Source organism: Pelobates fuscus, chromosome 3 (genome assembly GCF_036172605.1).
Source record: "Pelobates fuscus isolate aPelFus1 chromosome 3, aPelFus1.pri, whole genome shotgun sequence".
NCBI lineage: Eukaryota > Metazoa > Chordata > Amphibia > Anura > Pelobatidae > Pelobates > Pelobates fuscus.
This window is the reverse complement of record NC_086319.1, coordinates 211,628,957-211,655,974: the sequence shown is the minus strand read 5'-3', so window position 1 is coordinate 211,655,974 and position 27,018 is coordinate 211,628,957. Positions and strand designations below refer to the sequence as shown.

Genomic DNA, 27,018 nt, shown 5'->3' with positions numbered 1-27,018 from the left:
TTTTGTTCATGTTCCCTGGATATCAAAGAAAATCAGCTTCAAAGGAATTCTGAATTTGTGCGGTTTAAAATACATTAAGGACAATGGCATGGCAAGTAATATTTTTCTTTATTTCTATCACCTATATGATTGCTTCTAGTCAGGTTCAGTATTCTATTCTAGAAGAAATAAAACTGGGCTCTACAGTAGGAAATATTGCAAAAGACCTCAATTTGGATATTAAAGAACTGATAACTAGAAAATTGCAAATAGCATCTCAAAGTAAACATTATTTCAATATTAGTTTAGAAAATGGCAACTTATATGTTATAGACAGGATAGACAGAGAAGTAATTTGTGCAACAGTGGAGATTTGTTCACTGAATCTGGAAATCCTTGCTGAAAACCCTGTGAATGTTTTCCATGTTAACATCGAAATTCAGGATATAAATGACAATATTCCAAGCTTTTCGAAAAATATATTTAATATAGCAATAAGCGAATCTACATCACCAGGAACTCGCTTTTCTCTTGGGAATGCACAAGATCAAGACCTAGGTAGCAATTCCTTGCAAAGCTATGCTCTTACTCCTAACCAATATTTTAATTTGGGAGAAAAAATTAGCAAGGAAGGAACTAAATATCCAGAACTTATATTAGAAAAGTCTCTAGATCGAGAAAAACAGAGTTCCCATCAACTTATTATAACAGCTGCTGATGCAGGTGAACCTGTAAAAACTGGAACAGCTCTAATTAACATCATGGTTCAGGATATAAATGATAATTATCCAATCTTCAGCCAAGACACCTATAGAATGAGTTTGAATGAAGATGCACCACTTGGTTTTCTAGTCATATCTTTAAATGCCACTGATAAAGATGATGGTTCTAATGCAGAAATAACTTACTCCTTTAGCCATAATGATAGGAATGCAGTCAATTGTTTCAGTTTAGATCGACAAAGTGGAGAAATTAAAATAAGTGGAACACTAGATTTTGAAGTTAAGCAATATTATGAGATGACTGTGGAAGCTGAAGATGGTGGTGGTCTAGTGACTCACAGTACGGTACTAATAGAGGTTTTAGATGTCAATGACAATGCTCCGGAAATAATGATTAAATCATTATTTACACCGATTTCAGAGGATTCTTTACCAGGCACACTCATTGCTCTAATAAATGTAAATGATCTGGATTCAGGAAAGAATGGAGAAGTTACCTGCAAAATACTAGAGAAATTTCCCTTTGAATTAGTGTCATCATCTAACAGCTATTACAAGCTTGTCACTACAAATACTATGGATCGAGAAACAGTTTCTGAATACAATATCACAATTAAGGCTGAAGATGAAGGATCTCCATCAATTTCAAGCAGTAAAACTATTCATCTCTATTTATCAGATGTAAATGATAATCCACCAATCTTTGATCAAACAGATGTTATAGCATATATTCAAGAGGATAACCCACCGGGAGCCTCAATACACAGTGTCCATGCTTCTGATCTAGACATAAATGAGAGTGCACAAATAGTATATACTATTCTCAGTAAAAATGTTGGAAATATTTCGATTGCATCGTATGTTTCTATAAATTCAGCAACTGGGGTAATTTATGCACAGCATTCTTTTGACTATGAACAGTTACAAGAATTTAAATTCCAAATTATGGCTAAAGATAGAGGTTCACCTTCTCTTAGTAATAATGCCACAGTGAGGCTATGTATTATTGATAAGAATGACAATGCTCCCAAGATTCTCTACCCATCACCAGAAATGGAGGGAATGGCTTTTTTTGAATTTATTCCCCATTTCTCTGAGAAAGGTTATCTAGTATCTAAAGTTATTGCAGTGGACGCAGACTCTGGTCATAATGCTTGGCTCTCTTACCACTTATTAGAGGTTCCTGGTTCTTCTTTGTTCACCATTGGTCAGCACACAGGAGAAATACGAATTTCACAAAATCTTCCAGACATAGATTCTTTAAGACAAAAAGTTGTGGTTATGGTTAAAGACAATGGGGTTCCATCTTTATCTGCAACAGTCACATTGAACCTGGTTATGGCAGAAAACTTTCAACATGATATACCGGATATAGTACAAAAAACAAGTATTTCGGACTCTTCATCTAAAGTTACTTTTTACCTGGTAGTATCCATCACTCTTATTTCCTTTTTATTTATTTTGACAGTAGTTTTTACTGTTATCATTAAGTGCAGAAAATCAAATGCTCCTACAAGTTTTGGAACCATAAGTATGCCTTGGTATCCTCAGCTTTCTCTGAAATGCCCATCTGAGATCAGTGGTGGATCATTACCATTTCCATACTCATATGATGTTTGTGTGACTCTGGACTCAAAACAGAATGAAATTGCTTATCTGAAACCAACTCAGAATGTACCCACAGAAAATCTAATTGATACTGGAGATTCAACAACAGAAAATATTTCTGCACAAGATAGTTTTCCTTCTGGTAGTCATACTCAGGTAAGGATTATTTATTAATATAACATATAAAATATTACATTGAAACAATATATTAAATATTAGGTTCACACTGTATCCATATTTGGTCACTGACAACAAATAACATTTTCACTGGGGGGACTATGAAGTTACTAGTTTAGTATAATACCAGATCTAAATTATTTCCTTTAGTTATAACAATTTTTATACAGAACATTTATTTTTGTAAACTAACTCAATAGATAATTCTGCAACATGTTCCTGCTTTATTTAAATTATTCTTAACATCTTAAGAACTGCATGATGGTCTATGCCATTACATAATGCAGAGATTTAATGTCCGTTGACAGCATAAACCTCCTTTAATACCAAGGAGTCTCAGGTATAACCTGAGGGTCCCCTTTGTCAGATGTACATGGTCCTTTAAATCATCTTAAATACAATATGATTAGTTGTTGGATTAAGGGGTGGTTTGATTAGGGGCAAGATTAGGGGAAATTATATACATGTGGGGTATCATTGTAATCAAGAACGGTAACAGAATACAAACATGTTTACTAGATGCTTACTTGCAAAAACATAATATCAATGATATAATTTTTCAACTGTAGGGTGATAGCTTCTTGATCCAAGGATAAATTTGTTGCAAAATTGGAAATGCCTCAAACTGTTTTTTTTTGCCTTCTTTTGGATCAACAGCAAAAAACAGATGTGAGGAAGGCTGAACTTGATGGGCACATGTCTCTTTTCAGCCTATGTAACTATGTAGCTATGTATGGCCTGTGAATTTCACCAAAATTTAACACGTGTGGAAAAAACAAACACACAAAATAACGGAAAATGTCTTCATACTTACCGTAATTTTCTTTTCCTGGCTATTATTCATGGCAGCATATACACATGGGTAGCTCCTCCCCTTACAGCCAATAGGACAGGATTAAACAAATTCCTATAAAAGGAGCATCCAGAGATGAGTCCCTCAGTCAGTTCCCAAGCTCTTACAGAAGAACTATATCCCTAAGGGCGGGCCGTATATGCTGCCATGAATAATAGCCAGGAAAAGAAAATTACGGTAAGTATGAAGAAATTTTCAGTTTTCCAGGCTAATCATGGCAGCATATACACATGGGACTACCCAAGCTCACAGGGAGGGAAAACAAGAGACATAATGGATGCAAAAAACATTTTTAATGAAGCAAATAACAAATACAAATTACGAGTGTCGAGAGGAGTGAACTGAATTAAGGACCTGACGACCAAAATGAGAGTCCACTGTAGCTCTAACATCCAGCTTGTAATGTTGGATGAAAGTGTTCACTGAAGACCACGTGCCAGCTTTACAAATATCATCTGGAGAAGTGTTAGCCACAGAAGCCCAAGATGCAGCGATAGCCCGGGTAGAGTGAGCTCTGATACCAGTAGGAACCGGCAGCGATAAGTACTTATAAGAACTTGAGATGGCCGATACCACCCATTGTCTTAATGTAGAGGTAGAGGCAGCTTCACCCCGTCTGTGTCCAAACGGTAATACAAAAAGTCTGGAGGACTTCCGGAAGGGGCTGGTCTTCTCCAGATAGAGAGACAATGCTCGAACCACATCCAAAGTGTGCCAAATTTCTTCCTCAGGAGAAGAGGGATTCGGATAGAAGGAGGGTAGCACAATCTCCTGGTTCAGGTGGAACATGGATACCACTTTAGGTAGAAATTCCGGGACTGGTCTGAGGACCAACCGATCCTGAAGTATCCTTGTATATGGGGTCTCGCAGGATAACGCCTGGCGTTCACACATTCTTCGTGCTGAAGTAACAGCCACCAACAGGAGTACTTTACGAGTAAGTACCATCAATGAAGCCTGGTCAAGTGGTTCAAAGGGCAACCTAGTCATGGCCTTCAAGACCAGAGGTAGGTCCCATGCCGGCAAAAATACTTTGAGAGGAGGCCGTATCTTTATCGCTGCTTTCAGGAAACGTATAACCAGAGGTTCTAGAGCCCATCGGGTACCTGACAAGGCGGATAGAGCAGATACATGGACCTTCAGAGTGTTATAGCTCAAGCCCTTATCAAGGCCAGCCTGAAGGAAACCGAGCAATGATGATAAGGCCAGGGGTTTAATTACCACCTGATGTTCTTGCGCCCAACACACAAAGGCATGCCAAATCCTATAATACGTGGAGGAAGTGGATACCTTACGTGATCTCAGGAGAGTTTTGATAACCTCGTCAGGCATGCCAGCATTCATTAGAGCTTCCCGCTCAATCTCCAAGCCCTCAACTTGAGGGTCCGAGGGTTTGGGTGTAGCAGTGGACCTTGGGATAGTAAATCTTCCAGGTCTGGTAGTTCCCTCGGGGCTTCCCGACTCATCCGACTCGCCATAGGGAACCAGGGCCGACGGGGCCAGAATGGGAGGATAGCGATGACCTCTATCTTCTCCTTCTGAATCTTCTTCAGAGTCGGGAATATGAGAGGTATAGGAGGGAACACATAGGCTAGAGTGAACCTCCAAGGCTGGGATAGCGCATCCTGACCCCTGGCTCTGTGATCGAACAGTCTTGAGAAGAATGATTCGACCTGTGCGTTCTGGGCAGTTGCCATAAGGTCTATCTGAGGTGTTCCCCAGATCAAAGACAGCTCCTGAAATACTTGGGGGCTCAGATGCCACTCGCTTTTGTCCATTGTCACACGACTCAGGTAATCCGCCATGGTATTCTGAATCCCTGGGAGGTGTACTGCCGAAATACCCTGAACATTCTTTTGACACCAAGACATGATGGGTTGTAGTTCCTTCATCAACAGATGGCTGTGAGTTCCGCCTTGATGAGAGATATAGGCTACTGCCGCCTGATTGTCGGACTGGACTCGTACCCACTTGTTCATCAAGCTCCCCTCGAAGTGTATGAGAGCCCTGTGGATGGCACGTAGTTCCAAGACATTTCCCGTAAGGACCGACTCCTGTCTGGTCCATCGACCTTGAGTCATCTGGCCCTGACAGTGGGCACCCAGGCCATGAGCGCTGGAATCTGTCGTCAATAGGACCCAATTGGGTTCTAATATAGGGAATCCTCTTTCCAAATTCTCCTTTCTTAACCACCAGGCCAGGTGTATTTTTACCAACGGAGAGATTTTCAATGGTTGATTCCAATCTACAATCCGCCGGTTGAACTGGTTCAGGAATGACCTCTGAGGAACTCTGAGATGCCACTGGGCCCATCTGACTAGTCCTATAGAAGAAGTCAGACTGCCCAGAAGTTTCGAGTATGTCCTTGCCGTCATCATACGAAGGCGTAAAATACTGTGAATTAAGCATAAAATCCTCCGTATCCTTTCTTGTGAAAGGGAGATGGAGTTCCGGAGAGTGTCGAAATTCGCCCCCAGAAACGTAATCCTCTGGGATGGGACGAGGCTGCTCTTCTGTAGATTCACCAACCAGCCGAATCGATGCAGCTCTGATAGCACAAAATTTCTTTGTAGTGCTGCCAACTGGACGTTTGGTGCCACCAATAGTAGGTCGTCTAGGTAATGAAACAGAGAGATTCCCTGAATCCTTAACCTTTCTATGAGAACAACCAACACCTTTGAAAAGGTCCTGGGTGCTGTGCTCAGGCCAAATGGGAGTGCTCTGAATTGAAAGTGGTCCTCTCCTATTGCAAATCGGAGAAAACGATGATGTTCCTTGGCTATTGGGACGTGATAGTAGGCGTCCTTCAGATCTATAGATATGAGCCAATCTGCCTTTCGGATGGCTGGGGAGATGGATCTTATGGACTCCATCTTGAAGGATCTGACCAGTAATCTCCTGTTGATTCTCCGCAGGTCTAATATAGGTCTCCACTTGTCCTTGTCTTTTTGGACTAAGAACAGAGGTGAATAGTGACCCTGGAATCGTTCCTTTTCCGGAACTGAAACGATGACCCTTTGGGACCTGAGGTTCTGAACATAATCTCCCAGAGCCTTGCTTCTGCCCTTGTCCCTGGGCATAACTGTGGGTATGAAGAAGTCGCCCCTGGGTCTTCTGAGGAATTCCAACCTGTAACCTCCTTGAATTATATCTTTGACCCAGGCATCTTGAATGTCTTGTGCCCAAACTCTCTTGAAGAGGGAAAGTCGAGCACCTACCTCCATCGGATAGTCAGAAGTTCTTGCCTCCAGAACGAAAGGAAGGATTCCTACCACGGGAAGAACGTGCAGCGTATGATTGGCCTCCACGCCAATTATTATTTCGGCTGAATTCTCTACCTGGTCGGTAGCTACGCGTATCCCGAAAATACTGATCCCGAGGAGGTCGCTTCTCTGACCAAGAGGAGCCTGGTCTCCTTGTTCTTCTCTCTTGGGGTAAAAAGACCTTACGCCCCTCAGCTGCTTTTTTAATGGAATCTTCTAGGGTCTTTCCAAACAGCAGATCGCCTTCAAAAGGTATGGAACATAAATTGGCCTTGGAGGAGGCGTCTGCACCCCAATAACGCAACCATAAAGCTCTCCTGGCTGCTACCGAGAGAGCCATGGTGCGGGAGAAGATCCTGGTGATATCCAGGGCAGCTTGTGTGACAAATTCAGTAGCTATCCTAAGATCACCGATAGCATCCCTGAGGTCTGATCTCTTCATTCCTCTCTCCACATCCGTATCCAGGTCTCTCACCCAACTTTTCATGGCTCTGGATACTGCCGTAAGACAAACAGCTGGATGGCATCCTGTTCCGCCAGCAGAATATATCTTGGAAAGATCCGAGTCCAACTTCTTATCCATAGGTTCTCGTAAAGAAGCTGAACTGTCCAACGGTAGACTTGTTCTCCTGGCTACCCTAGAGATGGTAGCATCAACCTTTGGAGGTGTCGTCCATTTCTTCGAAGTTTTCTCCTCCAAAGGGTAAAGCCTGGATAGTCTACCTTGAAACGGAACCTTCTTATCAGGTTTCTCCCATTCTGCTGTGACCAATTCTTTAATGGCTCTGTGAAGAGGGAAGGAAAGCTTCTGCTTCCTCAGATCCGCAAAGTGTTTATCAGAATTTTCAGATTTAGGCACTTCTTCCGGTAATTCAAGAGTCTTTCTTACCTTCAAGATAAGTTTATCAACCGTCTTGGCATCTAGATATTCTGAAAGGAACTCCTCCTCATCTTCACTAGAAAAAACCTGGTCCAGAACCTGAAATTCTTCAGCAGGCTCCTGGTAGTCCGAGGCTGATGATTCTGAGGAGACCTGTCTCTGTCTAGGTCTTTTCATGGACCGCTTACTTGCCTCCATGGCTTCTGAGATGCCCTGGGCCACCTCCTGTCTGATCCAAGCCCGGATATCTGGCGACTGAGAGGGCGTTAAGGTTGATGGAGCAGCCATTTTCTGCAGACAGTCTAGGCACAGATGTTTGCCTTCCATCGCCTTTCCATCACATCCTGCACAGGGGTCTGACTTCTGTCTCCTCTTACGTGGGGGAGATGAAACAGATCGTCCTCCATCACTAAAAGTGACACAAGGAACCGTATTAGTAGATGGAGCATATACTACTACAGAAAATTTTTCAAAAAATAAAAGGACCCCTACTCACCTGGCTTCATCCGAACAGGGTAAGGGGTTCCTACTAGGAGAGCTCATAATGGGCTACTACAAAATAAATATTAAATAAACATTCAGATAAAATCCCAAACTTTCACATAAGGATGGGAAATATATATAAAATACACAAACCTGTGGCAAAAGGATAGAAAATCCTGCAGCAAATTCCAGAGTCCTAACTTGTAACTTCCCCAAGGTAATACAACTTAAACTTCACAAGTCAAGTTTACCATACCAACCTCCTTCGAGTTCAGGTCTCTTTAAATAGTACCTGCTGAATACTAACCTTACTCCTGGCGTTTACCGCCATTTACCTGCAGTTTTCCGGTTTTGCCCATAGTAAAGATGGCCGCCGCGACCTCGCGACCTTACCCATACTGCAGTTTGGCGCCAAAAAACGATTCTGAGCGCATTGCGCATGCGCGAGCGTTCTCTCCGCGATCTGGGCAATCCAAGCTGGGAGGATGGAGGATGGAACGAAGGACACCCTGACCGAAGCCAGGATGTCTCCAACAGGTCTCAGGTACCCTAGGATCGATCCTGGGCTGATTGTAAAGTGCTATAGGAGACCTAAACTTAGTTTTAAACAAAATAAAATACATACAGTACTAATCACTAAAGGGAGCTAAGGAGCTCCCTTCCTAAAGGCTGTAAGGACAGGAAAAAGACTGAGGGACTCATCTCTGGATGCTCCTTTTATAGGAATTTGTTTAATCCTGTCCTATTGGCTGTAAGGGGAGGAGCTACCCATGTGTATATGCTGCCATGATTAGCCTGGAAATAATATTTTGACCTAAGTTTATGATAAAATAGTTTAATAAAAAGTGCCAAAATGCTCTTAGTTAAAGAGCCTTGTGGATGTTCTTTCAACAGTTATATACTTTTGTGTAGAAAATTATGGATCCTGTGCATGTGATAAAAGTTGTAATCACAGGATAATACATTTTGTAAAGCTTTAATTTTAAAACTTTAATCCTCTATTTGCAGTTTTTGTTTTATAACTTCTAAAAAAATAATGTAAATCCTAGACATAGTTAGAATTAAAACAATTAGGACTACATTAAATCTATTTTGAGTTATTTTCCTTTAGTTGCACTTTTTTATAATATATTTTTATTTTTCCAATTTATTTTTTTACAATTATCAAAAATACGTACAATACCTCAATGAGCAATACAAATATACAAGTAAATGTGTTTCCATTAAACAGATGTCTATAAAGTGCATTTATACAGACAGTGCTTCAAATAACTTTAAATACGTACACATAAAAATCCACATATTGCCGAGCTAAAATAAACCGCAGTAGGATTACAGTATCTATAAGTTATATAAGTAGCAGAATTGAGGTATCACCAAACAACATTCACAATGAAACACACATACAGTCCCGAGGAACTAGCATTGTTCTAGCCATTTATGCAATTACTTCCCAAATGGGTGCATCTTTCGCTAGTTTCACTTCGGAGTCAAACATACACCGGGGGCATCACAAACCTTCTATATTATAAACCTTCATTACTAACCATAAACTTGTTAACTATATTTTTCCACCTACTAATTTTCCTCAAACCAACAGAGTTTCCTTGAATTATTCCAATTTCCATTTTCCAATTGTATGTTACTTGTTTTTTTAATTTCAGCCCACTCTAATGCTTTATTGCTTTTCCAATGCCTAGCTAGAACTATCTTAGCTGCAAATTAAAATGTGTGTTATTTAAATGCTTTTTTCAATAGTCATAGAGGGCCATCCCTGATGTAACAAAAAGCTCTGTGGTGTGAAAGGTATATATATCTGGCAGGTATTATAGATCTGTTGGTAGATATTCTTCCATGTATTGCTTAAAGATTTACATTGCCACCATACATGGAGATAATCTCCTTTCCCATCATCACATCTCCAACAAATTGATCTTTATAAATTTTAGCCAATTTTTCGGGGACCATATACCATCTGCTAATGAGTTTATAAAAATTCTCTACTATATTCAGACAATGTACTGATTTATTGACCTTACCTATCACACTTATCACATCTTGCTCAGTAATTTCAATATGTAGATCTTTTTCCCACTTGATCTTTGATTTCCAGACACAGGGCTTCTGAGAGTTCTTTAAGAACTCGTAACATCTAGTAATATGGCCTTTAATTCTATGAGTTTCCAGAATCTTTTTAAGATTACTTGAGTTTTTATTAACCTGGAAATCCAAGAATTTCACCAAATAAAACTTGATTCTTAAATATGTAAATATCTCCTTGTTATCTATCCCGAACTCTATTTGTAGCTGGTTGAATGGCTTGATTTCCTTTTTGTCTATAATCTCTTAAATGTTCTTAATTCCCTTCTGTGACCATCCACTGATATTAATATCCTCAATATTCACCTTAGTCACCTCTATGGGTAAGAATGGAAACAGTCTCTATTCTATTTTAAAGTCTTTCTTGATTTTATTCCAGTGTCTCAAAATACTGTCAATAATAATCAAATTTCCTGGACATACTGGTTTGCTCTTATTTTTCTCCTTTCTTGTTGCCCAAAATAGGGCGGACAGACTGTCTGTCTCTACTAATGATTGCTCTATTTGGTACCAGGCTTGATCTTTTTGATCTGTACTTAAAGTATTAAGAGCATGTGCCAACATACAGGCATTGTAATATTCTATTATATTTGGGGCGGCAATACCCCAGTTTCGTTGCACTTAGTATGTAGAAATTCTTAAATGTAAAACTGAGAAAAAATGTTATTTAAAAAAAAAAAAGTTTTATTAACCCCTTAAGGACGGCGGGCGTTCTATGCCATCCTTGGGGACCCGGTCCAAAATGCAGACGGGCGGCATAGAACGTCCCCACGGTCCTATGTACTTACCCGGTCGCCGGCGATACCACACCGGCGATTGCGGTGGGGGGACTCACCTGGTATCCCAGGGAGACCCCCTGTTTCCAATCCGGTCCTCTTGGGCCATGTGATCGTGAGGTCCTTGCGAGGACCTCACAATAGCATGGACGGCATAGCCGTCCACAGCATTGCCAGCAGGGGGACTGCCTGGAATGACAGGCAGTCCCCCTGCTGGCTGTAAAATGGAAAATAAAAGTTAATAACAGTTAAAAATGTAATAATATATACTTAGACCATCTATAATATATATATATATTATATATGATCTAAGTATATATATACAATTACACACATACACACACATACAATGTCTAAGTGTATTTTAATATGAATATATATATATATATATATATATATATATATATATATATAATTATATAAATATATATATTAATTTCAAAATACACATAGAATGATATACAGTTGCAAGAAAAAGTATGTGAACCCTTTGGAATGATATGGATTTCTGCACAAATTGGTCATAAAATGTGATCTGAGCATCATCTAAGTCACAACAATAGACAATCACAGTCTGCTTAAACTAATAACACACAAAGAATGAAATGTTGCCATGTTTTTAGTGAACACACCATGTAAACATTCACAGTGCAGGTGGAAAAAGTATGTGAACCCTTGGTTTTAAAAACTGGTTGAACCTCCTTTGGCAGCAATAACCAAACTTTTCCTGTAATTGCAGATCAGACGTGCACAACGGTCAGGAGTAATTCTTGACTATTCCTCTTTACAGAACTGTTTCAATTCAGCAATATTCTTGGGATGTCTGGTGTGAATCACTTTCTTGAGGTCATGACACAGCATCTCAATCGGGTTGAGGTCAGGATTCTGACTGGGCCACTTCAGAAGGCGTATTTTCTTCTGTTTAAGCAATTCTGTTGTTGATTTACTTCAATGCTTTGGGTCATTGTCCTGTTGCAACACTCATCTTCTGTTGAGCTTCAGCTGGTAGACAGATGGCCTTAAGTTCTCCTGCAAAATGTCTTGATAAACTTGGGAATTAATTTTTCCTTCGATGATAGCAATCCGTCCAGGCCCTGATGCAGCAAAGCAGCCCCAACCATGATGCCCCCACCACCATACTTCACAGTTGGGATGAGGTTTTGATGTTGGTGTGCTGTGCCTCTTTTTTGCCACACAGTGTTGTGTGTTTCTTCCAAACAACTCAACTTTGGTTTCATCTGTCCACAGAATATTTTGCCAGTACTGCTGTGTAAAGTCCAGGTGCTCTTGTGCAAACTGTAAACGTGCAGCAATGGTTTGTTTGGACAGGAGTGGCTTCTCTGTGGTATCCTCCCATGAAATCCATTCTTGTTTAGTGTTTTACGAATTGTAGATTCACTAACAGGGATGTTAGCATTTGCCAGTGACTTTAGTAAGTCTTTAGCTGACACTCTAGGATTCTTCTTCACCTCATTGAGCAGTCTGCTCTGTTCTCTTGTAGTCATCTTTACAGGACTGCCACTCCTAGGGAGAGTAGCAGCAGTGCTGAACTTTCTCCATTTATAGACAATTTGTCTTACCGTGGACTGATGAACAGCAAGGCTTTTGGAGATACATTTATAACCCTTTCCAGCTTTATACAAGTCAACAATCCTTAATCGTAGGTCTTCTGAGAGCACTTTTGTGTGAGGCATCATTCACATCAGGCATTGCTTCTTGTGAAAAGCAAACCCAGAACTTGTGTGTGTTTTTTATAGGGCAGGGCAGCTGTAACTTACACCTCCAATCTCATCTCATTGATTGGACTCCAGTTGGCTGACATCTCACTCCAATTAGCTCTTGGAGATGTCATTAGTCTAGGGGTTCACATACTTTTTCCACCTGCACTGTGAATGTTTACATGGTGTGTTCAATAAAAACATGGCAACATTTCATTCTTTGTGTGTTATTAGTTTAAGCAGACTGTGATTGTCTATTGTTGTGACTTAGACGATGATCAGATCACATTTTATGACCAATTTGTGCAGAAATCCATATCATTCCAAAGGGTTCACATACTTTTTTCTTGCAACTGTCTATATATTTTATATATATATATATATATATATATATATATATATATAGATATATATAGATATATATACCGTATATACTCGAGTATAAGCCGACCCGAATATAAGCCGAGGCCCCTAATTTTTCCCCAAAAAACTGGGAAAACTTATTGACTCGAGTATAAGACTAGGGTGGGAAATGCAGCAGCTACTGGTAAATTTCTAAATAAAATTAGATCCTAAAAAAAATATATTAATTGAATATTTATTTACAGTGTGTGTATAATGAATGCAGTGTGTGCGTATGAGTGCAGCGTGTGTGTGTATGAGTGCAGCGTGTGTGTATGAGTGCAGTGTCTGTATGAGTGCAGCGTGTGTGTATGAGTGCAGCGTGTGTATGAGTGCAGTGTGTGTGTGTATGAATGCAGTGTGTGTGTGTATGAATGCAGTGTGTGTGTGTATGAATGCAGTGTGTGTGAGTGCAGTGTGTGTGTATGAGTGCAGTGTGTGTATGAATGCAGTGTGTGTATGAATGCAGTGTATGAATGCAGTGTGTGCAGGGCCGGTGCAAGGATATTTGCCCCCCCCATATGTCCTGACCTCCCCTCCTCCTCCCTCAGTGGTCCTTACCTCCCCACCCCCGTGTTCCTTCACCCCCCTCCCCCAGTGGTCCTGACTCACCCCTCCCCTAGTGGTCCTTACTTCCCCCTCCCCTCCCCTAGTGGTCCTTACTTCCCCCTCCCCTCCCCTAGTGGTCCTTATCCCCCCCTCCCTCCCCTAGTGGTCCTTATCCCCCCCCTCCCTCCCATAGTGGTCCTTATCCCCCTCCCTCCCATAGTGGCCCTTATCCCCCTCCATCCCATAGTGGTCCTTATCCCCCCCCTCCCTTCCTCCCATAGTGGTCCTTATCCCCCCTCCCTCCCATAGTGTTCCTTTTCTCCCCCCCTCCCTCCCATAGTGGTCCTTATCCCACCCCCCTGCCTCCGATAGTGGTCCTTATCCCCCCCTCCCTTCCATAGTGGTATAGTGGGCCTTATCCCCCCCTCCCTCCCATAGTGGTCCTTATCCCCCCCCTCCCTCCCATAGTGGTCCTTATCCCCCCTTCCCTCCCATAGTGGTCCTTATCCCCCCCTCCCTCCCATAGTGGTCCTTATCCCCCCCCTCCCTCCCATAGTGGTCCTTATCCCCCCCTCCCTCCCATAGTGGTCCTTATCCCCCCTCCCTCCCATAGCGGTCCTTATACCCCCCTCCCTCCCATAGTGGTCCTTATCCCACCCCCTCCCTCCAATAGTGGTCCTTATCCCCCCCTCCCTCCCATAGCGGTCCTTATACCCCCCTCCCTCCCATAGTGGTCCTTATCCCACCCCCTCCCTCCCATAGTGGTCCTTATACCCCCCCCCCTCCCACAGTGGTCCTTATACCCCCTTTTTTTAATTATTTTTTTTATTATTATTATTATTATTTTTTATTATTATTTCTTATTTTATTTTTTTTTCGTCCCCCCTCCCTGCTTGATATATGGCAGGGAGGGGGGCTCTCCTTCCCTGGTGGTCCAGTGGCAGTTCAGTGGGGGGGAGAGGGGGGCTGGCAGAGCTGTACTTACCTGTTCTGCAGCTCCTGTCAGCTCTCTCCTCCTCTGCGCCGTCCGTGCAGCTCCTTCTATCAGCTCACACTGTAAGTCTCGCGAGAGCCGCGGCTCTCGCGAGACTTACACTGGGAGCTGACCGAGGTGCTGAACGGACGGCGCGGAGGAGGAGAGAGCTGACAGGAGCTGCAGAACAGGTAAGTACAGCTCTGCCAGCCCCCCTCTCCCCCGGTCTGTATTATGGCAATGCAAATTGCCATAATACAGACCTTGACTCGAGTATAAGCCGAGTTGGGGTTTTTCAGCCCAAAAAATGGGCTGAAAAACTCGACTTATACTCGAGTATATACGGTATATATATATATATAAAATCCTGGTTCCCCGCACTCAGTTTAACCGGTCTTGTTCAGTGCCTCGGTGCAACAACTCCAGCCTCTCCATATATTCCCGAAAGAGTGCACTCAGAGGACTTGAATAAACTTCAAATAAATGCTTTATTGAGCAATAATGTGCAGAAATATGCAGTTCAAATCGACGTTTCAGTCCAGACGGCCTTTTATCAAGACAATATTCTAGCGTGCAAAAAAGATTTAAATATACATCAGTGCCTCATGATTGGAGAGTGAAAACTGAAATCGAGGTTCTGTGATGTCATCAGTGACGTGAATAGATTCAGATAACGTAGTGAGATACTATTAACCCCAAATAGAGGAAGAGGCAGGGAACAGGTGTTGCTTAATACACAAGCCCCAAAAAAGCCAATGACAGTGAAGATATAGATATTTACAAAAGAAAGATATATACAAAGAACTATTTACAAGCCTTGGAGAATACCCAGAACAAGGGAGGGAAGATAAATCTATTACCTATCTCCATAGTCGATGGTTTGATCGTCTGTGGTTCCTTGACTTTAGATAATGCCGTCTGTATGGAGTATTTAGAATACCCTCTTTCAATAAATTTCTTAGACATGTTCAGCATTTATTTGAAGTTTATTCAAGTCCTCTGAGTGCACTCTTTCGGGAATATATATATCTATATATATACACATTAGTATATATATATATATATATATATATATATATATATATATATATATATATATATATATATATATATATTAATTCTACGTATATATTTATGTAATATTTTCACATAATTAGGTAATTTTATTAATTACAATTTGCGGGACCTGCCTGACAACCCAAGCCGAAAGTAAAGGGAAGTTAATTTGCTAGCACTATATTTAACCCTATAACTTTCTTAACCATAAAACCTGTACATGGGGGTACTGTTTTACTTGTGAGACTTTGCTGAACACAAATATTATTGTTTCAAAACAGTAAAATGTATTATAATGATGATAACGTCAGTGAAAGTGAAGTTTTTTGCATTTTTCACACACAAATGGCACTTACACTGACAATATTATTGTAATACTTTTTACTGTTTTAAAACACAAATATTTGTGTTCAGCAAAGTCTCACAAGTATAACAGTACCCCTCATGTACAGGTTTTAAGGTGTTTTCAAAAGTTACAGAGTCAAATATAAGGCTTGCATGTTACATTTTTCAGTTTTTTTCATATTGAAATTCGCCAGGTTGGTTACGTTGCCTTTGAAACCGTATGGTAGCCCAGGAATTAAAATTACCCCCATAATGGCATACCATTTGCAATAGTAGACAACCCAAGCTATTGCAAATGGGGTATGTCCAGTCTTTTTTAGTAGCCACTTAGTCACAAACGCTGGCCAAAATTGGCGTTCAAATTAGTTTTTTGCATTTTTCTCACACAAACAAATATTAATGTTAACTTTGGCTAGTGTTTGTGACCAAGTGGCTATTAAAAAAAACTGGACATACCCCATGGCGTTTCCCCTACACTGCATGTATCTGAGAGCTATTTGGAGAACTTGGGTGCTCAGATCAGGGCTATTTAACAATATATAATTTGTGGTAGTTCCTATTTGTTTTTTTAAGTATTTTTAATGTATTTTGATAGTTTATGTTTTTATGCCATGTCAGTCTGACACAGGAATTTGTGGACATTTTGTGGGAGTGTTCTGGTCGTGTTTTGTATATAAGTGGGCCATTTGGCCATGATTAAACACATTCGTTTCTACCCTTCATCAAGTCTAGGCTGATGTTTGGGGAATTAGGAGCTATAATCACTGCTTCACTGGGGATTTAGGAGAACTGCAGCGGATATGCTCAGGTGCAGTATAAGGGATCCGTTACAGTCCAAATTTGAGTCGACTCAGTGATCGTCCAATTTCTTGAATTTCAAATGACCATGTAGACTAATCACAAAACAAGTGTGCAATGGATTAGCATGTTTGTTTGAGTCGTGATACGGAGCTCAACCTGTAACAAAACAAATAAAATTGATTGATGGCTGGGAGACAGCCACTAAATGTTGATTTTATTCACATCAAGTGAGAAGTGACCAATAGGTGGAACAAAAGGAGAAACTGTAAATATATATGTATTCATACATAATATATTTATCAAATATATCTAACTGTATAAATGTAGATTTATTACTGATCCTCTTCTTTTTCCCCTATTTGGCAGGATAATGCACCGATCAGTGTACTGTAAAATACACATACAATTATATTCTGAAGTTGATTTACAATTGATGTAAAATACCAATTTAGGTCTAGCCACCATTAGATGACATGAGAGTAATTGGGATCATCATAGAGAACAAAATAAAAGAACAGATATATGCAAACATAATGTAAACAACTTGTAATGTTCCCCATTACACATAACTGTGTATGGGTCTATGTACTGTCTATGTAATGTTTTTAATTTGCTAAACTTAAGAAAATGAAAGATGAAAGCCATTTACCTGGACTACGATTTTAGGTTAATGTAGATCATCATCTGTTACCATGGACCAAAGTATATGCCAACATTGACCTTTAGCTTGCTAGGGAAGCTGTGGATTAATGGGAAATAATCCATAATCAATAATAATCCATCCAGTAAGAGGTTCACCTGAGCTGACGAACATAATTTGTGTACAGTAAACTGTGTTACTCTTTTAAATGTATGTCTACATTTTAATGCTTTTAGTAAATTGTAAACATCTACATACTTCATGCTTGTTCTTTTTGTTTTGAAGTGCATACCACTGTGAGAGATCATGTTTAGTGATCATTTCAAGGTAAAATATATTGTTTTTAAATGTAAGCGAGCACTTGTCATATTGTTAAGTTGACCAAAAATCAAAGTAGTACATGTTTTCATTTAGGGTGCCTATTCTGTGAAGATGCTGTCTAGTGACTCTTACCTAATACACAGAAGTCCTGTTTACAGTGTGTAGATAGCAGTATAAAGTATCTACTGGTTATTTACACCAATTTTAATTAATTAATATCAAATGTTCACGATGACAGCACATGATGACAGTATTTTATTGTTATATATGTGGATGGGGTGCACATTACTTTCATTCACAACTGAGTACTTTTGTTACAAAATTGTGTTTATTAAAGTCATTATATAGCAATTTAATGTATTTCTTTTATAAGACGTAACTTAAATATATCTGGGTTTATAACATAGAGGATGATGCTTTTTAATTTATCTGTGTTTTTTTTTATTTTCTTTTTATTGAAACTATTTTTCAAAGTACATAATATACCACAAATATAAACACATGAATATGCAAGAGTAAATCCAAAACCAATCCAAAAGGTAACATTTCTAAGGCGGTATTCCATACATCATATGAAGTACAAGGAAGGATGAATGATTAAAAAAGTATAACAAGTATAACAAGGTACATGTAAAGCATTGATACTATTATTGATGTGTGTGGAATATAAGAAAAGTGATGAATTTCATTTAAAAACATCAACAATCAAAAAACAAAGAAAAGTAACAGCATGACATTCAAGGAGACAGGCTTGTACCAAGGCTATGAATTAGACTTATCACATGTACAAGACCGGAGTCTCAATGGCTTACAGTAGTTTAGATTTAACATAATAAATATTAAGTATTAGTATTACTTAGCATCAATGAGATCCCATCAATGACTTTCCCCCTACAGATCCATAACCATTGTTAGGGAGATGAATCTTACTATTGCCTTCTCAGACATGGATTGTAAATGGTCAATCTGTGGGTGCCTCAAGTATAGTGTTCTCTTCTAAGAACCAGTCTTCTCTATTAGCAGGTTGATGATATGAATGTTAAGCTATTTTGGATTCCTTAGACTTATAGCTTTTATTTCATTTTGTATAGTTATAAAATGATACAGGTTAAAAAAAAAAAAAAAAAAAACACTTCTATCTATTAAGCCCAGCCTTTGACACATGATTCTGCTGTTAACCCAAAAAGAGAGCACAAAGCACAATTTTGGGCAATTTCAAAAAGGGGAAAACATTTTCTTCACATTGTCACAATGAACACATGAATATTATCTCTGAAAAACTTATTAACAAGAAATTATATTTAAAAAAGCAAAACACAATAACTTGTCAAATAATTTCATAAGCACCTTCTTTTATCCAATCCTTTGGCACAAGTTCTGATAGAAAAGAATACAGAATGTTTAAAAAAAAATATGGTCTGTTACATCTATACTAAGTGTAGAGTTTTGTCTCAGTCTAATGTTATAAAGTGTTTAGCAATTTTGTGGGGACTCCATTAAAACTTAGTTTTCAGTACTTTTTCCTGAGGTATTCCAGCATATTGTTTTATTTGTCAGACTTTACACTAGATATACAATGTTTTGACTAACCTATGTCATGCAAAATATACTACAAAAAAATGCAACAAATAGAAATGTAAGTTATACTTTTAAAAAATTATAAATTGATCACACTTAACTTGTTGAGTCTCACAAACAGAAGACATTAGCAATCTAATGTTTTTTGACAATAAAAAATGCTTCCTCACATCAGAGTGGTGATAACAATTTGAGTGCCTTTCTGTGGAATGGTATCGTGACTGGTCATGTCAAGACTGAGATTAAAGTAGGTGCAAACTTTAGTTGTAAAGTTTTTGTTTGTGATGGAGGAGAGATTTATAAGTAGAGTAATGGTGCTGTGATTATGAGATAGAGATGATATAAGCATAATATATTCTTATAAGATGTGTAACATGGGGGCTGGTGATTCATTGGTTGTCCTTATGGATACAGTAGGCTTTTTATACAGTGCCATAACTAATCTGGAAATGAGGTAATAGAGATAGCTTCCTCCAGCCATGTGTGAAGGTGAGATTGAGACAGGCAAGTATTGTGATTTTGTGATGAGTTTATTTTGTGAATATTTATTTTGGAAATAATTTGTTGTGTCGCTATATTACCAAAAGCTATGTATTTTAAAAGCCATTTAGAATAAAATGTTGTGGGCAGCATTATAACACTACAGGTTGAGATGTTGCAAAGATAAAGAAGGACATACAATTTTGAATTGGCATATGGTATTTGTCTAATTTACAGATCAACATATATAAACTACTTATGAAAGTAATTTACAGATACATAATTTTCAAATACCTGCCTAGATACTATATAATATCACAGTAATATATATCACAGAAATACTTATATACAAAAGATATGGAGTTACAGCTGAATCCTAAAATACATACAAAACAATAAAAATAGTTTAATACTGTTATAACTTGTATCTCAGCAATAACATTAGTAGCACTCACAAGATCTCTGGATAACAGCACTCAGAAGGTGCTTCCCCTTTATATTCGGTGGGGGCTTTGGTTACACTGCTTCTTTTTATGAGTACTGTAAGACTTGGTACAATGGATTAAGTAAAAAATACATTCATCCCATAAACTCATAAAACATAAAATCAGCAGGTCCTATGCTGTTCGTTTCCACAATAAGACTTCCTCTGGGACCATTTTTATCATAGCATTAAACAAAATAAAAATGCATGTCTAAATTCCCATGCGGTGTCCTTTTTAAACGTCCTTCTTCTGATGTCCCATTGGTGTATTGTTGCCGCTCCTTCTCCTCGATCAACTTAATCGAATGTTCTCACTTTCTTTAGCTTTTTCTTCTTGGTCCTTGCAAATTGCTCAGCACATTGTATATATATGTGAATGTAATCTGCATTTATTCTCATTGTATTTGCAGTTTGGAGAAATTGTTACTTTTGGGAAATATCCATAGATATTAGATTAGGGAAAGTTTATGACATTTAAATACCTAATCACTGCCTTTGTGCCAAGTCATATTCCCACGTTTTGCAACAATTTAATCATTAAGTCTTCAGCAGAGAGGGTTAAGTCCATCATGGACATCACAGAGACATACATGGTACACATATTCAGCACTTTTAAAAAGGGCACACTGGAAACACTTAAATATATATTTTTCAGTATATGTTAAAGAAATGAACAGTGATAATTGGAAATAACTATAAACATGTTAAGTAGTTCAAATATGCATATTCTTTTCAATGAAAAAAACAATTAGCAATTTGTGCAGGATAAAATATTGTGCTTTTACGAGTCAAGAATTAGATAATACTATTTTATTCATAATATATAACTGAATTAATTTAATATCTATCTGGTTTAGGTAACACATAACTTTAAAACCAGTTTCTCTTTTTTCATAAATATGTGCCATTTGCATTCATGCAATGTACTACTGCAAAACTGAAGAATGATTATTACATAAATTGTTTTATGCTTATATTAACAATTAACATGGTTTGTTTAAATACTGAATTTCTTGGAAAAACCCAAATACACCTTTTTTGCATTAAAAAAAAGAATCAGTTTTCAATCCCTGCAGTTCTTCAACTGAGCCTCAGTGTGGTGCTGTTGACCAATATGGTACAGGACCAAGATATTTAGATATCTACAAAAAAGACAGACACCGCAGTTCATATGGAAGAAAAACAACATTATATACTAGTCCTGTTGGATTTCTCTGAACATTTTATACTAATGCATTTATTTTGAAAACAACATATTACTCCCTGGATATTTAATGTGAGCCAGCTTCAAGGAATTTTGATGTAATTGCCTGTTTTAGTGCACAGATGACTATGGCATGTCTTTGGCAAGTATTCTTTTCAATGTCTTTCTTTTGTGTGATTGCTACTGGTCAGATACAGTATTCTATTTTTGAAGAGGCGAAGAAAGGATCTGTTGTAGGCAATGTTAGTAAAGATCTGGGCTTGGACATCAAAGACTTAATAGTAAGGAAATTACAAATGGAATCACAATCTAAAACAAATTATTTTGATATCAATTTAGAGAATGGCAACTTATATGTAATAGACAGAATAGACAGAGAAACAATTTGTGGAATGGAAGATGTTTGTTTTCTGTATCTTGAAATATTAGCAGAAAATCCTATAAATGTTTTTAGCATTCAAATTGAAATTCAAGACATTAATGACAACCCTCCAACTTTTTCAAAAAATATATTTCATATAGCAATAAGTGAATATGCTTCCCCAGGATCCTGTTTTTCTCTAGGTAAAGCAAGAGACCCAGATCTAGGTCTCAATTCTTTACAAACGTATAATCTTACCTCAAATCAACATTTCAAATTGGGTGAAAAAATTAGCACAGATGGAATAAAATATCCAGAACTTGTTTTACAGAAAGCACTGGATCGCGAAAAACAGAATTCTTATAAATTCATTTTAACAGCTTCTGATGGAGGTAAACCTGCGAAAACTGGAACTGCTGTAATTGAAATTATAGTTCAGGATGTGAATGATAACTATCCGCTCTTCAATCGAGAGACTTACAAGATAAGTTTGAATGAAGATGTACCTATAGGTTTTCTAGTTCTCCATTTTAATGCTTCCGATGCAGATGAAGGCTCTAATGCACAAATAACATATTCATTTAGTCATATTCCTGAAAACGCTAAGGACATTTTCAGTCTAGACTACAAAAGTGGTGATGTTAAGACTATTGGCTCACTGGATTTTGAGCTTGTAAGAAATTATGAAATGACTGTTGAAGCCGCAGATGGTGGTGGGTTAGTATCTCAGTGTGCTTTATTGATACACATTGTAGATATTAATGACAATGCACCCAAAATACAGATTAAGACACTCTTTGCACCATTACCAGAAGATGCTTCACCTGGTACTCTTATTTCTCTTATCAATGTTATTGATGTAGATTCAGGAAAAAATGGTGATGTGGTTTGTGAAATAACTGAACAATTACCATTCAAATTAATATCAACATCTAACAGTTATTATAAACTTGTTTCTACTGGTCCTTTGGATAGAGAACTATTTTCAAATTACAATATTACAATTAAGGCTGAAGATAAAGGATACCCAGTATTGTCAAGTCAAAAAACCATTCAATTGCTTTTGTCAGATGTAAATGACAATGCTCCATTGTTTAAAAAATCCAATAGTATTGCTTATGTCCCAGAAAATAATCCATCGGGATCTTCAATTCATAGACTTTATGCTTCTGATCTTGACATAAATGAGAATGCTCAAATAGTATATTCAGTCCCCATGGCATACATCAAGAATATCCCAATAACATTTTATGTTTCTATCAACTCAGAAACTGGAGTCCTTTATGCCCAAAGGTCATTTGACTATGAACAACTTAGAGAATTTCAGTTCCAAGTTATGGCTAAAGACAGAGGATCTCCTCCACTTAGCAATAACATTACAATGAAGATATATATTATGGACAAGAATGACAATGCTCCCAAAATTCTCTATCCATCAACAGACTCCGAAGCAATAGATTTATTTGAATTTATTCCTCATTCTTCCGAGAAAGGTTATTTAATAACAAAAGTGATTGCAGTAGATGCTGACTCTGGACATAATGCATGGCTTTCCTATCATTTACAACAAGCTTCTGATTCTTCATTCTTGACTATTGGGCAACACACAGGGGAAATCTGGTTAGCACGAGACTTGCATGAAACCGATTCTTTCAGACAGAAACTTGTAGTTATTGTGAAAGACAACGGGGTACTAGCTCTGTCTGCAACAGTTACCCTTAACCTTTTTGTGGCAGAAAACTTCCAACAAGTTCTTCCAGAGGTAGTCAAACAACCAAGGCATTCAGATGCTTCATCGAATGTAACCTTCTATTTAGTAATAGCCACTACTTTGATTTCGTGTTTATTTATAGTGACAGTGGTTGTTGCAGTCACTGCTAAATGCAGAAAGGCAAATACTCCTGTGGGTTTTGGCATTTTAAATAAACCTTGGTATCCACAACTCTCCCTCAAATGCCCTTCTCAATTCAGTGATGCTTCATTACCTTTTCCATTCTCATATGATGTCTGTGTAACTCTAGACTCAAGACAAAATGAAGTTGCTTACTTTAAACCAATTCAGAATGTACCCACAGACAATCTCATTGATACAGCTGATACAGCAAATGAAAGTGGCTTTTCACAAGATAAAAGTGCTTCAGCTTCCCTCAACCAGGTAATTAAACAATTTTCAGTGAAATATATGCAGATATGGTTAAAAAGTGCTTTAACCCCTTAAGAACACATGACATGTGTGACATGTCATGATTCCCTTTTATTCCAGAAGTTTGGTCCTTAAGGGGTTAAAAAAAAAAAAAAAACTACGGCCAATTGTTCAGTAATCCAATGAAGAGTTGTTTGGGAAAACCTTAGAATCTTTTTCTTGTTTCTTAAAATTCTTCTCTATCATATAGTAATTTTCATCTAAGATTCTTTCATAATACTTTTGGCTAAGTGTAAATGGTAGCCGTTTGCATTTCTAATATGTCATGGCAAGAAGGACAAAATATGCACTATAAAATAGTTATTTTATTGTGAATTTTTCTACTGAAGAGACAATGTTTGTACAAATGCATTTATTTCTTATTTTTGCCAGTTTATAACATCACTGTGTTTTCAAAATAGTGCTGATGTCTATGTTGCCTACGCCATTGGTTTTCCTGCCACCCAAAATTTCTATTATTCCATGTAAACATAGAGCTTTAGGAAGAAATTTCATATACATGATTCAGTGTAATTTTATGCCCTTTCTTTCCTATTTGAGTTTTGTATGTGTTTTCTTTGTGTCCTAAAATAGAGACGGAAATAGGTATCTATGGACAATTAGGCCACAATTGCACTCCTAGGTGCAAAATTGCAAAACCTTTCAAGGTTTTCATACATTTAGTTCAGGTTTTCTCATATCAGTTTACGTAATTGACTATGAGAATTTAGTTCCAGGCTGTGGTATAAGACAGAGGACAACTTTTTGTTTAAAACTAAAAGGTTTAGAAAAAAACATTACACTTTTAATTTTCACAATAAGAAGACTATGGAGTGCCAATTTTATGCTATTGCTGACCAGTGCAAAGTGCAAGGTAGGCTTACTATCCCATTAAAAGGGGTAAAAATAAATAGTATCATAAGGGAAAGAAAAAAGAAATTGGATGTTACACTAATATATCATTGTGCTCTTGTAACTGCAGTTTAGATTTGTTACTGTTTAGATGGATGGTACAATATCCTCTAGCCTGCATTACCAAGCTTATGTTTCTGTGTATTGACAACCAGTTGTAGTGTGTTTATCCTAGGCCAATACTGGCCATCGGATAAACCAAGCAAATACCTAGTAGACCCTGATGGCCATTGGCTAAGGACATCTAGGGAGATGAAATGATCTGCCCAGCTGGCACTTGCAGGGTCAGCACAACCCAGCACTAGACACAAATTTGATCTAAGAGTTGGTAGAGATATCAAAGAACTCCCTCACTGGCCCGCCTATTTTACTGCCAGGGGGAAAAGGGATATAATGGTCTGCCCTTTGTTAAAGTACCTTGGATTACCATGGCAATGTAGAAGAGACTTGAGTGGTCTGCATCTGTCGGAGGGAGAGGGCAATAAACGTACATTGTTTGTTTTGTAAATGTTTTTACTACACCTTACAAAACCACAACAGCCAATATCTACCTCACAATCACTCTACAGGCCCTATCTCTCTCCAATACTACAGCCCCATCTACTCCACAGTACTACAACCCCTATCTCACCCAAAACAGAAAACAGCTTCTATCCACCAACAATACAGCCCTTTTCTCCCCAATGCTCACACCAGTCTCTATCACTCGAACACTACATACCCTATCCCCCACACACAATCCTAAATGTCACAACAAGCAAGCACTACAGCCCTTAGTCACATATTACACCACAGACTGCCTTACCCAAACACCCAACCAATCCAAAAAGCAGTCTTTCCCCACATTTAGAACCCCACAAGCAGCAATCCCAACCCTTACAACCCCAAAAGCAGAGTCTCCACAAACACGCAACACCACAAGCAGCCTACTCCTACACACAACATCACAAGCAGCCACCTGCTACCACATCCATTCCTACAAGAAATCTACACACATACATATAGACAGACCCATAACATCACTCTCCCTCGGCCCTGTCCCAATTTTTTGCTGGTGGTCCACTTACTGGAATACCAGAGTCAGGTTACCAGCAAACAGAGTAAGCATGTCATTTTATTCATGTGCAGTATGTGAATAAAAATAGGGTATTGTCCCAATGGAAGAGCTCCTAAAAGGAAATTACATGCCCAATTTTGGGCACATGCATGTCATTGGTAATGACAATACCCCCATCTCTGTCCTCATCCTGCCTATTGGGCTACTATGCCAACATACCAAGGCCAATGATGCCCAAGCTTCAGCTTCCTCATGTTTTCTCCTAAGATTTCCTGATATTTCAATAAATCCATCTTGCCTTCCACACACTGCAGGTTTCCAGTGCCAGAGAATGCATAGCAGCCCAAGAGCATCACCAACACACCACCATGCTTAACTGTAGGCAGAGTGTTGTTTTCAGCATATGCTTCATTTTTCCTTCTCAAGGCATACCACTCATCCATTGGAAAAGTTCCTGGTTTGTTTCATCGATCCAAAACTTCTGTGGCTTATTTATATTATTTTGAGCATATTGGAGTCAACCTTTCTTGTGCTTATGGGTCAGTAGTGTTGTAAAACTTTGAGTTCTGACATAGAAACCTTCTGCATTTAGTACAAGCCTTACTGTGCTCACTGAAACCTCAGTGCATGTTGCCACCAAGTGTTGCTGTGGGTCTTCTGCAGTCACTCAAGGGCTTTTCAAAACCTGCTTTCTCAGAAATCTGGTTGCAGTCATTGATAATTTCCTTTTTTCTGCCCCACCCAAGTAGAGTTACCACTGTTCCTTCAACTTTGAACTTGTGAAATATGCTTCCAATGGTGCATCTCTAGGAGCATTCAGTGCTTACGCTATCTTTTTGTATCCTGATCCTTGTTTGTGAAGGGCGATGAGCTCTTCTCTTAACTTTGTGGGCCATTCTTTTGACTTAGCCATATTTCTAACTTACGGTCAAACGTGACACTCAACAAACTCTTAGCCAGTTCACGTAATTCAAGTGTTCCCAGTGAAGCACACCTGGTGCTTCTAATGAATTCCCTTGATTACATAGTTAAATCGTTACATACCTGAAAAGAGATTTGCATCCATCAAGTTCAGCCTTCCTCACATTTGTTTTTTACTGTTGATCCAAAATAA

General features: G+C 38.6%; 1 protein-coding gene across 10 annotated transcripts in view; it reads left to right on the top strand.

The window, feature by feature from the left end:
- The window catches only part of LOC134602740 (protocadherin gamma-A4-like), a 487,733-nt gene that overhangs the window by 218,520 nt on the left and 242,195 nt on the right, over positions 1 to 27,018 (top strand). For 2 of the 10 annotated variants that reach the window (XM_063447967.1, XM_063447965.1), the window contains exon 1: positions 5 to 2,465. The exons of 7 other annotated variants lie outside the window; for them this stretch is intronic. In XM_063447967.1, coding sequence (XP_063304037.1) covers positions 84 to 2,465 — 2,382 coding nt within the window. In that variant the 5' untranslated portion in view covers positions 5 to 83. Of the gene's footprint in view, positions 1 to 4; positions 2,466 to 21,387; positions 23,909 to 27,018 lie in introns of those variants that run through there. One more of the 10 variants, XM_063447964.1, reaches the window with a different exon arrangement.